The 14,260-nt window shown below is 36.5% G+C and overlaps 1 protein-coding gene and 1 long non-coding RNA gene across 2 annotated transcripts in view; one reads left to right on the forward strand and one right to left on the reverse strand.

The window, feature by feature from the left end:
• Svep1 (sushi, von Willebrand factor type A, EGF and pentraxin domain containing 1) overlaps positions 1–14,260 on the forward strand; it is a 183,615-nt gene that overhangs the window by 57,037 nt on the left and 112,318 nt on the right. The window contains exons 6-8 of the mRNA XM_005382738.2: positions 7,418–7,597; positions 11,672–11,866; positions 13,760–13,878. Coding sequence (XP_005382795.1) covers positions 7,418–7,597; positions 11,672–11,866; positions 13,760–13,878 — 494 coding nt within the window. The remainder of the gene's footprint in view (positions 1–7,417; positions 7,598–11,671; positions 11,867–13,759; positions 13,879–14,260) is intronic.
• The window catches only part of LOC102014783, a 31,893-nt gene that overhangs the window by 7,489 nt on the left and 10,144 nt on the right, over positions 1–14,260 (reverse strand). The window contains exon 2 of the long non-coding RNA XR_260635.1: positions 10,362–10,490. This is a non-coding gene — a long non-coding RNA (uncharacterized LOC102014783). The remainder of the gene's footprint in view (positions 1–10,361; positions 10,491–14,260) is intronic.

Below are 14,260 nucleotides of genomic sequence, written 5' to 3' on the forward strand. Positions count from 1 at the left end.
CTGCCTGTTCGTGTTGGTTCCTGATTGTGTTGCTTGATTTAAATTCTAATCGACTGGTCAGTTTCTTGTTTCTTTTTTTATTTCACAAACCACAGACCACAGAAGTTATAGGAAATTTGAAGGCATACCATCATAAACTGTACCTTTTACATTCTTGTGATGAAGAAGCCAAAGAAAGGCCTGCTGGAAACTAAATGGACAGGTTATTCAAACCTCAAATTTCAAGAGCCAAGACACAGTGCCAAAGACATGGTGCCAACCTTGGGGATAGTCAGGGTGGAGGCTAGATGCCAACCACGAGTGCAGGACTTTGAAAACACACCAGTACCCTGCAAGAGAAGCAGGTAGCCAGCTGGCTTATCTCCAGCCTTGACTTGGGGTGCTATAGAAAGTGCAGAATGTGCTATGGTGAAATCCCCAGGAGCCTAGAGAGACCAGAAGAAAATGGACAGTACCAGAGGCAGGGCTAGAAGTTCCAAAATTAAATACTGCACAGAGAAACATTAAAAAGAGCAGCCATATCCAGCATCTACATTCTTTCTTCTTACAACTGTCACACAGCCAGTGTCCTATGGTTTTACAAGTAGCACAAGAAAGGAAGGTTTTCAAAGAAATGGTAAGAGTGGAGCAAGCCAAAGACTTGAGGACTGTCACCAAAGTCCCTGCCTGTGAAGCTTCTTCATACAGTATATCTTAGTTACTTTTTTCGTTGCTGAGACAAAATTCCAAGCACCCAAAGTTAAAGAAGAGAAGGTTTATTTAGTTCACAGTTTGTACAAGTTTCAGTCCATAGTTGGCTGGCTCCAAGGCACAATGGCACATGGCAGAGGAGAACAGTTCATGGTGGGCAAAGCAAAAGCATTAAAGGACCTTAACAGCATCTTTCCGCCCCTTTTATACTCTATCTAGGCTACTGAGATTAGAGCAGTGACAAACCAGTCAGTGGACTGATTTAGTAATCACGCCTCCTTAATCTCAGCATGGCACCATGAATTAATCACACGTTAGATCCAAGCACCAGTGGAAAAGCCACGCCTATGACCACATGAAAGTTTAAGGGGACATCTAGACACAAGCAATAAGGACATACAAATTAAGGACCTATTTATATTTTTTAAATTATTGATTTTCTGAGGGTCATATTTAGCTGGGGATCTGGGTTAGTTGAGTGTCCATTGCTAAATTTGTCCTCCTTACCCCCAACACATCCCTGAGCATTCTTTAGCACCACTCTTTGAGGAAGATTTGGCCTCTTCAAAACCATAAATCACCCAGCTCACAGGATAAGGAGTTCTGTTCTGCTGGTCCTCTCTTGGATCCCATACTCATAGAGGAAGCCCCCTTTCTCATCAGTCTAAGATCATTTGTAAAGCCAGGGTTTATCCGTTGTTTCTATTTATCAGCTATTGATAATTGGTCCACCTATAAATATTGTACTTGCATTAATCAGGTGTCAATCCATAGTTTTCCTATAAAAAGTCAAGGAGAATTCAGAAGAACCAGTAGATTGAACAAAGACACACAGAAAAGGGTCGGGTGGAATTCCTGAGATTCAAAGGCACTTACATTGTTTTGCTAAAATAAGACTAGGAGGGCTGGGGATTTAGCTCAGGGGCAAAGCGCCTGCCTGGCAAGCGTAAGGTCGTGAGTTCGGTTCCCGGTACCGGAGAAAAACAAAAAAAATAAAATAAAATAAAATAAGACTAGGAGAGAGACAGAGAGAGAAAGAGACAGACAGAGGTGGAGGGGGGGACTACAGGCACAATAAACAGACATCACTGAAAGCCAAATGAATAAATTTAGAAAAAGCAACCCTAGAAATTCATCTGAAAGTAGAGCAAAATTTCAAACATAGAATTATGAAAGAATAAAATGACAGAATAATCACAGACAGTACTCTTCTCATATTAAAAATCCAGAGACAGAACAGAGGAGTCATAGAAGATCAAAGACTATATACCCCAGCTGAAGTCCTGAAAATAAATATGCACAACCCAAATCTTTTGTATTCAGTCTAAAATCACTGAGTGAGTGCCAGAAAAAAAAAAATATTAAAAACAGACAAATGTCTGGTAATAATCTTAGTGAAATTTCTGAGTGCCCTGGAAAAATAGAAAATTATGTCAACTGGATAGTTGAAAAATAATATCACTCATAAAGGAAAGGGAATCAGACTGACCTTTGGGGGTTTGTTGGCCATTTTAAATGTTAGAAGATAATGTATTTCTGGGATTCTGAGGGAAAAGAATTAGATCCTAGACATCCAGTCTCACACAAGCTACTGTTCATGGGGGAAGGCAAACGAAAGACAGTCACTAAAGCCATAGATGTAGCCGTGCTGTTCAGGAAGCTGCTCCTTCCCAAGCTCTGCCCCAGTGCCCTGACTTTGATCTTGGTCCTCCTAAATGTTTCCCTGTCACCAAACTCCTCAGCCTGAAGGGCAGCATGACTTCTGTGTGTACATACTTATCCCAGCCTTTCCCTGAGTGTGTGTGTGTATTTATTTATATATGGATGGCCTGCTCATGTCACCCCCTCCATTAAAAAGTGTGGTTATTCTCTTCTATGTAATTTTTATTGTTATTCTAATGTACATAAAATAATTTTCATCAGAGTGAGAAAAATGCTCTGGGATCATGGATCTTGCTAAAACCCTGCAACATCAGGACCAAAGCACTACAAATACATAGAGGGGTCCTCAATGAAGAGACCCGGGTCCTTCCTCATTCATGGTTGATGGATTTAGATCCTTGAGTTGATGAGTTTAGTTACTTTAGACACTGAGATAGTCTATTAAACCATACCATATTTCATCAAATCTATCCCTCCCGCATTTTAGTAATCCTTGAAATTGAAATTTGTTTTAAAATCATTGGCAAGAAATCATTTTATTGACATTACTATACCGATAGCAGTGTATGTTGCAATTGGAGTATGTGGGATTCAGAGAAATATGGTAAAAGGCTAAGTTTCACCTCTATTTCCAGGATTCTGGTATGGAGAAAGTAATGTTTTTTATAGATCTAATTTAAATCAATTACAATAATAAAGAATAATTTTACATATGTCATATTTTCGGTGTGAAAGTCTTCCTAAGGTTGATTCATAAAGGAAACACACTGAAAATGTACAGTATTTTGCACAGCTCATGTTACATTATTATTTCCATACTGTTGAGTAGTAATTGGTAAGCTTGATTCTTATTCCTCCCAGGCACTCTTCATAAAGCACTTGTCGTCATTTCTAATTTCATCTCAGTTATGCATTTCTTTCTAAGCCAGTAGGGATTCTTTTGTGGTTTCTTAATGATAATTAGCTAAAGCACAGCATCATAGAAAATTAAAATTTGTTATTCTTTATTTTCCTGAGAAAAGATTCAGGTCTAAATTTACTATAAGATTTTCTTTATTTTCAGTACTAGGCATTATCAAAGTTTGGAAGTTGACAGCAAGCATGTGTCTAAGAAAAAGTCTGACATATTTAAGATGAGAACCACAGCAGGTTCAGTTTCTTTTATTGTCTATCACATAGTAGGTTGTTTTCTTAAACGACTATGTTACTGTTTGTTTCAAATATTACTTTCCAGACTTTTTAATTGACACATAACAATTATAAGTATCAATGAGGTAAATTGTGATAATTAAATACATATATGCAGTGTGTAGTAACCAAATCAGGATAGGCTGTTACTTTATAAAAAATACTAAATATATATTTAAGGATTGCTTTAACATAATCTAAATGAAGGAATATGTATTGTAGGATCTTTCAGCTTGTTAAAATAAGAAAGTTTGAAATTGAATCTAGTAAATCAATGCAGTCCTACTACAATAGTAATAAGTAGTCATTCTTGAGTGAAAGAGTATAAAATGTTTAATAAAATAAATAGAAGTCATTTTATATGCTTTGTTTTCCCTAAGGAGCAATGAGGGTTTATTAAAACCAACATTTGAGAACCAGTATAATTTGCATCTGTCTAAGATGCCAGCTCTAATTTATTATCAGTTCTCCTGAGATGGTGCAAATCCATTTTTTGTCCAGTTTGAAAAGCTGCAGTGATTTTTTAAAAATTGTTAAAGCTAAAAGCAGTTGTTTAATATTTTTCTCCAAATTTTATACATTCTTGAACATAAGAATTTATCTTCTTCAACTTGTAAGCCAGCCTGGCATATGACATTGTATCCCACATGATGGACACATTTACTAAAAGTAAAAATTAGGAAGGCAAAATATTTCAATTCATTTTTTATTAATAGTTGGCTTCATGCCAAATTATCCTCTGGATAGAGGAGATTAGGACTTACAGTTTAACCTCTAATGTAATTCTTGAATTTTCTCTAGGGAGTAATCAGTCTTAAATTCATATTTAATGTTTTCAGCATTTATGTTCTGTCAAGTAACATAATAAAGGGGTTCCTGGAGAATCAATTTTGTCCATGATTTAAACTGTATATATGCTTGACTATTTTGTGCCAGCTTCCTTTTTATCGTGAAGTTAAGTATTCATCATAAATAAATATATATATATGCCTGGTATTTAAAAATAACAAATGCACAAAAATAGAAGAAATAATACTATATCTCACCCAGGGTCCCAATAACATTCTTGAATTCCAAATGCATTGTTTTTAGAGATTGCTATATTGTCTTCAGGCCTTTCCTGTTGTTCTACAGGTGCTCTCTAAGAGCAAACTAAACTTTTTTTCTTTTGTATGGGTTGTATTTTTGTTCTTTCTACAATGTCTGGTGCCTGCAGAGTATCTATATGCTTTCGAAATGAATGTATGTTCCCATCTGTTGGCATAGTCAGCAAGCACCCACTCTGTTTTCTTCTGTCTCTCTACCCATAAAAGTAGTATACATGCCATCTGATGACAACAGTACATTTACCGTGGTCTGGACGGCATCCCTATTTCCTATTCCTTCTTCTTTTTCATTTTCCCTGCCTCTACACTTCCCTCCTCCCTGCAAAAGACAAACTTACAAGCAACGTAATTATAGACATAATTAGCACTTGTTTCTGATTCATTTTTCACGGAAACCTCCATTCTACAAAACAGAATGAGCTCCCCCTAGGCAGTGTCAGAACAGCGGGATTTTATAAGGAAGAAATAAGGAAACAGAACAATGGGGAGAAGAAAAAACAGATCGGTTAACATCAGTTACCTCAAATTACATTTTTTGTAGTGATTAAAGCAGAGTTGAATTCCTTGTTCACTGATTCAAGTAGACTGGGATTCTGTTCCCTGGAAAAACTTATCGTGTAGGATCCTTAAAACTGTTTCATTAGGTGACATTGAGCATGAGTGACCCTAATTGTGTTTGTTGTGGTTTCTTGGGGAGTAGGGCAGGATCTTAGTCCCAAAGAATGGCCTCCCGTAGTTTTGCCTAGCATCGCTCCTCCTTGATACCCCCTTTCTTCCTGCATCACCCCACGCACTTTCCCTCTTCCCTCCCCTTGCTCTTCCACGCTCCATTCTTCTCCAGTGAAGTCCCCACTCGGACCTCCAGACTCTGTCTATAAGAGACAGTAAGATTTTGATTAAGATAAAGTGAAGACATTCAAGAAAGAAGTTTAGGACACAGGGAAATGTACTGAAGACTTATCCTGTACTCTAGGAAGCAAATGCAGAGTCTAGGGTTAGATTTGGATCACAGCTGCATGGGAGAAACCTGATCGATGAAGGATGAGCTGGGAGGCCAGGGCTTCCTAACAAAATTTTATGAACAGTGGTACAGGACACGATGAAATTCATTGATTCAGATGCACTGGGGAGTTTGCTGGACTGCACAGGAGTAGCCCAAGTTCTCCCTTGAATTTTCTCTGATGTACATTTGAGGCAAGAGAATCAGAGGTGGCAGAATTAGAAAACAGAGGTTTCTCTCAACACCCACCCTGTGGAACTTCCCCCTTGATGGAAGTGGTAGAGCGGGTTTAAGAGTGGAGACATTTCCAGGATTCCAAGATTAGTGAATATCTTTCTAGCTGCACTTTCATGGTAGATTCATAAAGGGTCAGGAAAGGAACCAAACACTAGTTGTATCTGCTCACTACTCAGATCTGGGGAATGGGATTCTAGGTCATGTACTCTACCCCAGTGGAGTGCAGAACAAGTCCCTGAAAGAGAGGAAAGATTTTGTTTTTCAGAAAATTAATGAATGAAAAGTGAATGGAAGCTACATTAGGATTTGTGCATAGCCACTAGTGTCAAAGACCCAAATAACAATGCTGTAACCTAATTAAAAGGTTTGCATTTTCTCACCTAACAGGACAATGGTATAGGACATGATGGAGTTAATGGGAACCAGCTTTAATCTAAAGCTGGAGTGATAATTCCATTATCATCAGAGCCTGAGATTTCTTTTATTCATCTATTCTATTGCCTTAATGCATGATACTTTTCCTATAATTTTCTATAAATATACTATACTATGCTAAGGTACTGACTCTCAAGTCTATATTTTGGGGGTAAGAAAAAGGGAAAGGTGAAGAAGTATTCTCTCAATTTGGGTTTTTGTTTGTTTGTTTGTTTGTTTTGTTTTGTTTTTCTCCAGTACCAGGAATCGAACTCACTACCTTGGGCTTGCCAGGCAGGCACTGTGCCACTGAGCTAAATCCCCAGCCCCGTGTTCTCTCAATTGAGATGACCTCCTTTATAAAACTTTCCAAGACGTCCACACAACTGCCGCTCTTATCTAATTTACTCTCAGTAATTGTGATGGAAGGGGAGAATTTAATTTTATAGCTGGCACATTACTATGCTAATTTTTTTTAAGCCTGAGAAAATAGCTTTAGGAGAAAAACTCACAGTCTCTGCTGCAGCAGGAAATAGGCAAACAAACCAGTGTCAGTACACAAATCAAGATTAGCATCATAGGCTAGCATCATCTGTAGGAGGTATGTGGGAAGAAAGAGGAGAAAAAGCTAAAAGGACCGAAGTTGTGGGCAGCCACTGGAATATTGCAATTTCAGATTGCAGAACTTGCACAGATTTACAGAGGCTGGGATCATTACAAAGCTTGGGGCATGGCTCTGAGTTATAAGAATTGAGTTGACCCTGAACCTGAAACCATAATCCTGGAAAATACTTCTTCATTTTGTTGGAATGTATCCTGATGGATACACTGTCAGCCACCCCCACTACAGCCACCATCGTCCATTTAGGCACAGACCTCTTGGACAGTGTAAGTTTTTCATCTAAGGATAGAGAACTGGACATAGTGACACTGTTCTAGCAATGCATTTTGATAAAACAAAGGCTTTTATTTACCCCACAATACTACAAAATTATGGTGAGTTACTATTTTCCATTTTTAAGAACAGGAACTTCTTGCTTGTGATGTGATATTGTTAAGCTGAAAATTACTATTTTTATCCTTATTTAGCAAGCTATGATCTGACTGTCATTTTATGTAGTGAGAACATGCCCCCATCTCCGCCAGCCCAAACATGGCCGCATAAGCTGTTCCACAAGGGACATGTCCTATAGGACAACTTGCTTGGTTACCTGTGACGAAGGGTACGGACTAGAAGGAAGTGCGAAACTTACCTGCCAAGGAAACGCCCAGTGGGATGGAGGAGAACCCCAGTGTGTGGGTAAGAGCCTAGAAGATGTGGGGTCTTGGGTGATTCATTTCTCCTGTTCTCTGAAGACCTACACTGGTTCATAATGAATGTGACTAAACGTCCACATAGACAGATGTGTGACACTGTAGACACACTGACAAATAGTGTTGCTTTATTCCTCTGCACTGGTAAAGAGACTTCTAGTCTGAATTAGTTTTCTAACTCAGTGAAATTTACAGGTTCAAGTAACAATGCTTTTCTTCCCTGACACTGAAGCCAACTTAGATGCATTTTCATTTTTAAAGAAATGCTTCATGATCCTTTTACTTTGTCAAACATGATTTACCTTTGCCTTATTGAAAATGCAAAATCACGAACTGGTGAACTTTTAAAATCCTTTCATCTTTAAACAGGCACAAATAAAAGTAACTGAGTATTTAATTTAAAAGTTAGGAAAAGAGTAATTCCAGGGAAAATTGAAAGACTTAGCAATCATTGTTTAAATAAAGAAAAATGAACTATAAAAGGAGATAGGATGTAGTAGAATGTTAAAGAAAGAACTATTCAGTGAATTAGAGTTTAATATATTAGCAAAGAAAATATAAAAACAGAATTTTTCTGAGATGCTACAACAAAGTATATAGATGTCTGAAGGTTTTAAAAATAAAATATTGTGTAGTTTGTAATTTATATATAAATTGACAACTCTTAATATCTATGATTTCTAATAAAATACAAATTCATAAATAATTCAAAGAAAGCAAAAATTCAAATATACATTTACACATAAAAATGGAAAATGCGGGGAACAGGGTGTCCCTCCTGCGGCCACCACCGGGAGGGAGCTGGTGAGCGGTCTGCGTGGCCCTGTTGCACTGGGCCTGGAGGCTGGGGACCCGGAAGCTAGCAGGCCGGAGGTGAGAGTGGCCCGGGGACCGTGAATGGGGCAGCCAGTGGCCTGGTCACCCCCATAAAGTGGTCTGATGAGGAAAAAAAGGAAAATTCTGCTGTAGTATTAATTATTCCTCCAAAAATGAATGAAGGATAAATAACTGAAAATTCAAAAACGAAATTTGCAAGCCATATACCTGGCCCAAATAATAGAAAGCTCTCCAATTCATATTAACAAACTATTGGTATTTTGATGTTGACATATTACTGAGAAAAAAATACACACAAACATATATGTAACTATAATAGCAAATATACTGTACTAACAATCTGTGTTCAAAAAGTGGCTTATGAAAACCAAGGAGAGTTCATGTTGGACATGCAAAAAATGATTTGAAATTAAGTAATTATCAGTATAATAAATTACTTCATTGTAACAAATGGGAAACATTTAGTCACTTGGTAGAAGACAAAACTGCATTCATTATCATTTAAAACACATTTCTATAAAATTTTAAGAAACTCATATATATTGATATCTCAGATGCAGTAAAAAAATGTCCATTTTAACCTGAAGTTGTTTATGGAGAAACAAGATACAGTTTTATTAAATCCAGAAAAAGAAAAGATGCTCAGAATCATCCATTTTTTTTAGTATTGTTCTAAGTAGCCTTGATAATAAGCCATGAGATCAGAGATGCTGAGATCCAAACTCATCATTATTTGTAGATTATATATCTACTAGAAAAACATGAATCTACCAAAAATCTGAGTTTATTAAACTCACAAGAATAGCTGATAAGCAGCTTTTTTTTTTTTGGTACCAGAAATTGAACTCAGGACCTCCTACTTGCCAGGCAGGTGCTGTGCCACTGAGCTATATCCCTGGCCCAATTAGCTTTTTTATACAATGATAAATAAGATTAATGGTGAAAAGTCACATTCAAAAGATCTTTTTAAAAAATATCAGAATAACATTAAACAGAAATATGTGAAGTTGTGTTAAATGAGAAAATGTTACTGAAAGGCAAAAAAAAAAAGAATGCTGTAACATGCATATACAATTTTGCTAAAATGTTAAGTACTCTTCAAATATATGTACAGGTAAAACTTAACCTTACTTAATAGCCTAAAATGAAATTTGCTTTTTACTATCATTTTGGAATTTGGAAATGATTCCAGGGTTTGTTTTTTAAAATATCACTAAAGGCCCGGTATGGTGGCAAATGCCTGTGATCCCAACACGGCAGGCTGATGCAGGAGGATCGATGCAAGTTCAAGGCCAGCCTGGGCAACAAAGTGAATTCAATTTGGCCTGAAATGCATAGTGAAACTCTGTTTCCAAAATACAAAAAATCACTGAAATAAGTTTGAAAATAATAATAGTAGAGAGAAAATAATTTCAACAGATTTAAAAATATATTCTAATGCTGTAATAACTAAAGCCATGCAAAGATTACTGTACAGATCAAGGTCACTTGGACAGATCCTGAAACTTACAAATTTCATGTATTATTGAGGAAGTATCACAGATCAGTTGAGGAGGAAAGATTTGGTCAACTAATTATATAGAAAATTTGGCTAATTCTTTGAAGAAACGTCACAAAATAAAATTTTTCTTATGTCTTTAATTCATGCCACACACTGAAATAAATTATAAATACTTTAAAACATAAAGCAAAAAATAGTCATTAAAATTTAAAACATAATATATGTAAATGAAAACTAACCAATATCCAAACTCATTAAACAAAAAAGCAATGAGAATATTTAAGAAGAAAAAAATTAGTAGAGTAGATTGTAGAAAAAAATTCAGACATGTTCACCCAAAGCACCATGAATAAGAGATAAAAGAAAATAAAATCTTCAACAATTCTGAGAGCCAAAAGGATAATTTTCTTACTTTGTAAAGGACTAATCCTGAAGGAGAGATATTGAGTCCATTCATCGTTGTGTATGAGTCACAGATATGGCTCTGATATTCCGCTTGATCAAACCAGGACAGGAAGTCTGAGCAGGCACACGGCTCACACTGCCAAAATAGAGGCAAACCCATTTCTCAGCAAAAATGGCTGTTGCTGGCGCAAAATGTTGAAAGAAATCAACTCAGAGAGAGAGACCACGTGGAGTATTTAGGAACACAGGTTTCTGCCCCTTACCTGCCGGGTGACTTCAGGAAAGTTATATGATGCTCAATACAATGCTCAATACTCATGTTTGTTAATGAAAGTAACAGTAATCTTTATAGAATTAAGTAAGTAAATGAATTAAATACACATGAAGCTCTTAGAATTATATGCTGCGCATAGTAGGTATCAAATACGTGCTTGCTATTGTTGCACAGAAAATACAACTGAAGGTGTGAGCCACGCTGCCAGTAGAATCTCTACTACAGAAAAGAACTGCGCATGCGTTACTTTATCTCACATTAAGTCCTAGCCTTGATTTTCCATTCTGTCTGCATTTCATCTACCTCATCTGCCATTCTTTGTCTGTGCCAGGGATGGTGAACCGGTAGCACATGTGCTGCGGTGGGTTGTTGGCATCACCGAAAGCTTTAAAAGGTTCACTCTCACTGGTCTGTGCTGAAGATACCAGTAAGGATCAAACAATGATTTTAGAGAGGGTATAAAAATTTTTCTCATTATGTTCTCTCTTCAAGATAGCACCCAAAAGCTCATAAAACAGAAATGTATTGCAGAATATATCACTCAAGTTATGAAAACTAAGATCCAATTTATTATCTTATATTCCAAAGCCATAAATAGTATTCTGCAAACTAAAAAAAAGTGGAAAATAGCACTGATGAAAATATCAGAAGTTTTCCAAGATTTTGATTCACTGACAAAAATAATAAGAGGTAACTAAAGAGGTATAGTTCAGCATTATTTAACAACACATCATGATATGCCTGTAATCTCAGCACTTGGAAGGCTGAGGCAGGAGGATCACGTGGGTTTGAGGCCAGTCTGGGCTACAAAGTGAGTTCAAAGCCAGCTTGCACTGCACAGTGAGACTCTGTCTCAAAAAAAGCAAAGCAAAACAAAACAAAACAAAAACCCAGAAAAGAAAATAATCATATATTCAATGTCATATAGAGCTATTTGTGACAATCCTAAGTCAGAAAAGCTATAATTTTCTTGAATAAAGAGAATCTATGGCATTTCTAATACTTGGGAATACAAATAACATTCTTTTATTTCCCAATTTTAGAACGTCATTGCCCCATCTTCCAGAAACCCAAAGGTGTCATCGTATCCCCGCCCACCTGTGGCAAGCAGCCAGCCAGACCAGGGATGGTGTGTCAGCTAAGCTGCCGTAGAGGATTCATTTTATCTGGCGTGCGAGAAGTGAGATGTACCACTTCTGGAAAATGGAGTGCTAGAGTTCAGACAGCTGTGTGTAAAGGTGGGTCTCAAGCTCAGATGGTTAAAAACCAAATTGCTAAATAACGGTATATGAGTGAGGTTAGAACTATCCTTCTGTGCAAATTTTGTTGTAAGCGTATGATAAAATAGGAAGTATTGCTCCAATCTGAGTTATGAGGGTTGTTTAAATTCTAATTAAAAAAATCAGGCAGTGGCATAGGAAGTAAAAAATAAGGGGAATGTTAGCACTGAAAATCAGGTAAGTTTTCCATCAGAAAGTGAAAATTGGTGAGGAATTTCTGGTCTATATAAAGCAAGTGGGACTAACTGATTTTTAATAATAAAATAAGAGTTATCAGCACTTTGAAAGTTGCATTTGTCGCATTTACAAGAGGATGTTTTCGTTTTCCCTGTAGTAAGAGCAGAATATTCTAATAAAAAGGAATTAAAAACAGGAAAGCATCCTCAGAAGTATAGATATCATATCTTTAAGAGAAGAAGGCAAAAAATAGAAATAAAAGTGAAATGAGTGTTTTGGAAGTATATTAGTGATCTGAAGAAACACTTACATCCTTACCCCAAAAAATAATCCCTGAGTATTGGGCTAGCAAAGTTTCTGCCTTCCAAGTGAAGTTTCTCAAGTACAAAGTTAATGAGAAAATATTATGTAAATTTACAAAGAGAAGGAGAAATTGTGCTCAAAACACAAGAAGCAAATATACTTATTTATAATTCTACTTGCCAGAAGAAAATGCAATAATGTCTATACAACATGAAAATAAAATTAATCTAATCTTTTCAATTCAAACCCAATCAAGCTGTGATTTAAGTATTAAAAATTAAGTATATTCTTTTAGCTTTTTTAGTTAATATGCTACTATGCATCTTGGCAAGGAAGAATTCTCCAGATATGAGTGCCTCTCAGAGAAAAACATAAATTGAATAAAATTTTACAGACAAAAGTTATGAGACACAATGAAATCAATTTACATATATCCACCTACAAGTTACACAATATCACATGTAACATAACTGAAAGGGTATATTAGATTATATAAGAACTTTATTGTAGCTCGTGGCTGTGTATAATGTTAATTATTTGTAGTGTAAAGTTTCACACCAGCTTAAATTTGTTGCTTGTTTTGGCAGTACATACTAGGACTGCTAATTAATTCTTGATAGTCTCATTTTCAAGCAAGGTTTCTTTTTGTTGCAGTCAACATTTATTGTTTTCTGTTTGTTTATTTCATTCAAAAATATTTACCAGACTCTAATTATATGCCAGACACTAAATAAGACAGTGAACTAAGAGGCATCGTGACCTTCAAAAAGTTTACATTTTGGAGGGGAGAAAATTCAACTTCAAAATGACGTGTTCAGTTATATTATTGGGAAGTACAGAGGGCTGTGACAACTTGGGGACTTGGTCCCCTAAATGGACCAGAAGAGTCAGAGATAGCTTCCCAAGCTGAGAATTAAAGAACAAGCAGTGGTCATCCAGATAAAGGAAGATGAGGACATTAATCGAGATAAAGAAAAGAATATACTAGGGCCCCAATGAAAAAGAGGACCTTGGGCAACCCATTCAAGATCCCTCCTGAAAATTCAGGGGCTGCTGTTCTCTTCTTATTTCCAATAAAACTTTCCAACCTAAAAAAAAGACCATAAACTTTTGGGGCCTGACAGTAGTCAATGTAGAGAATGTGAGGATGTATTCTAGTGAAGGAACTGTAAGAAATGAGGTTAAGAGATGCCAAGGCAGTAAGGGCCTCATAAGCCAGACTAAGGTAACTTGTTGGAAGGCAGTTTCATATTTTAAATCATTCAGACGTTGGGATATAAAATGCTAGTCACAAAGTATTGATGTGATCTTATTCTTAAATGACTTAGTATGCATCAGGACATTAATTGGTTTGTATGTTTTCTGAAACAGACATGGAGCCTCCTCAGATCAGCTGCCCTAAGGACATAGAGGCTAAGGCTCAGGAACAGCAAGATTCTGCTAACATTACCTGGCAAATCCCAACAGCTAAAGACAACTCAGGTGAAAAGGTAAGGTTTGTGGAAATATTTGCAGTCATTTTCAGATGGATACTAAACATTATGCAAATATATGTGATACTGAAGATCTACCATACTCTGATAATTATAATACAGTACTCCCTGTATAGTCGACTCATAAATGTTAATGTCTTATTTGGTAGAATGATCAGACTTAGTTTTTAACTAGAAATTTCAGATGAAAATCTCTACAGTGGAAACCGCATTACATGGATTTGTTGTACTGCTGTTTCTACTAAGATTACTTGACTAAAAATTCTTCACCCCTTATTAGGATTTGAAGGTCTTCTAAGAAAGAAAGCTGTCCTGGTTGTGCACATCCTAACCCCAGCATCCAAAAAGGTGAGGCAGGAGGATAGGGCAAGTTTGAGCC

Source organism: Chinchilla lanigera, unplaced genomic scaffold (assembly GCF_000276665.1).
Source record: "Chinchilla lanigera isolate Chin_1 unplaced genomic scaffold, ChiLan1.0 scaffold00018, whole genome shotgun sequence".
NCBI lineage: Eukaryota > Metazoa > Chordata > Mammalia > Rodentia > Chinchillidae > Chinchilla > Chinchilla lanigera.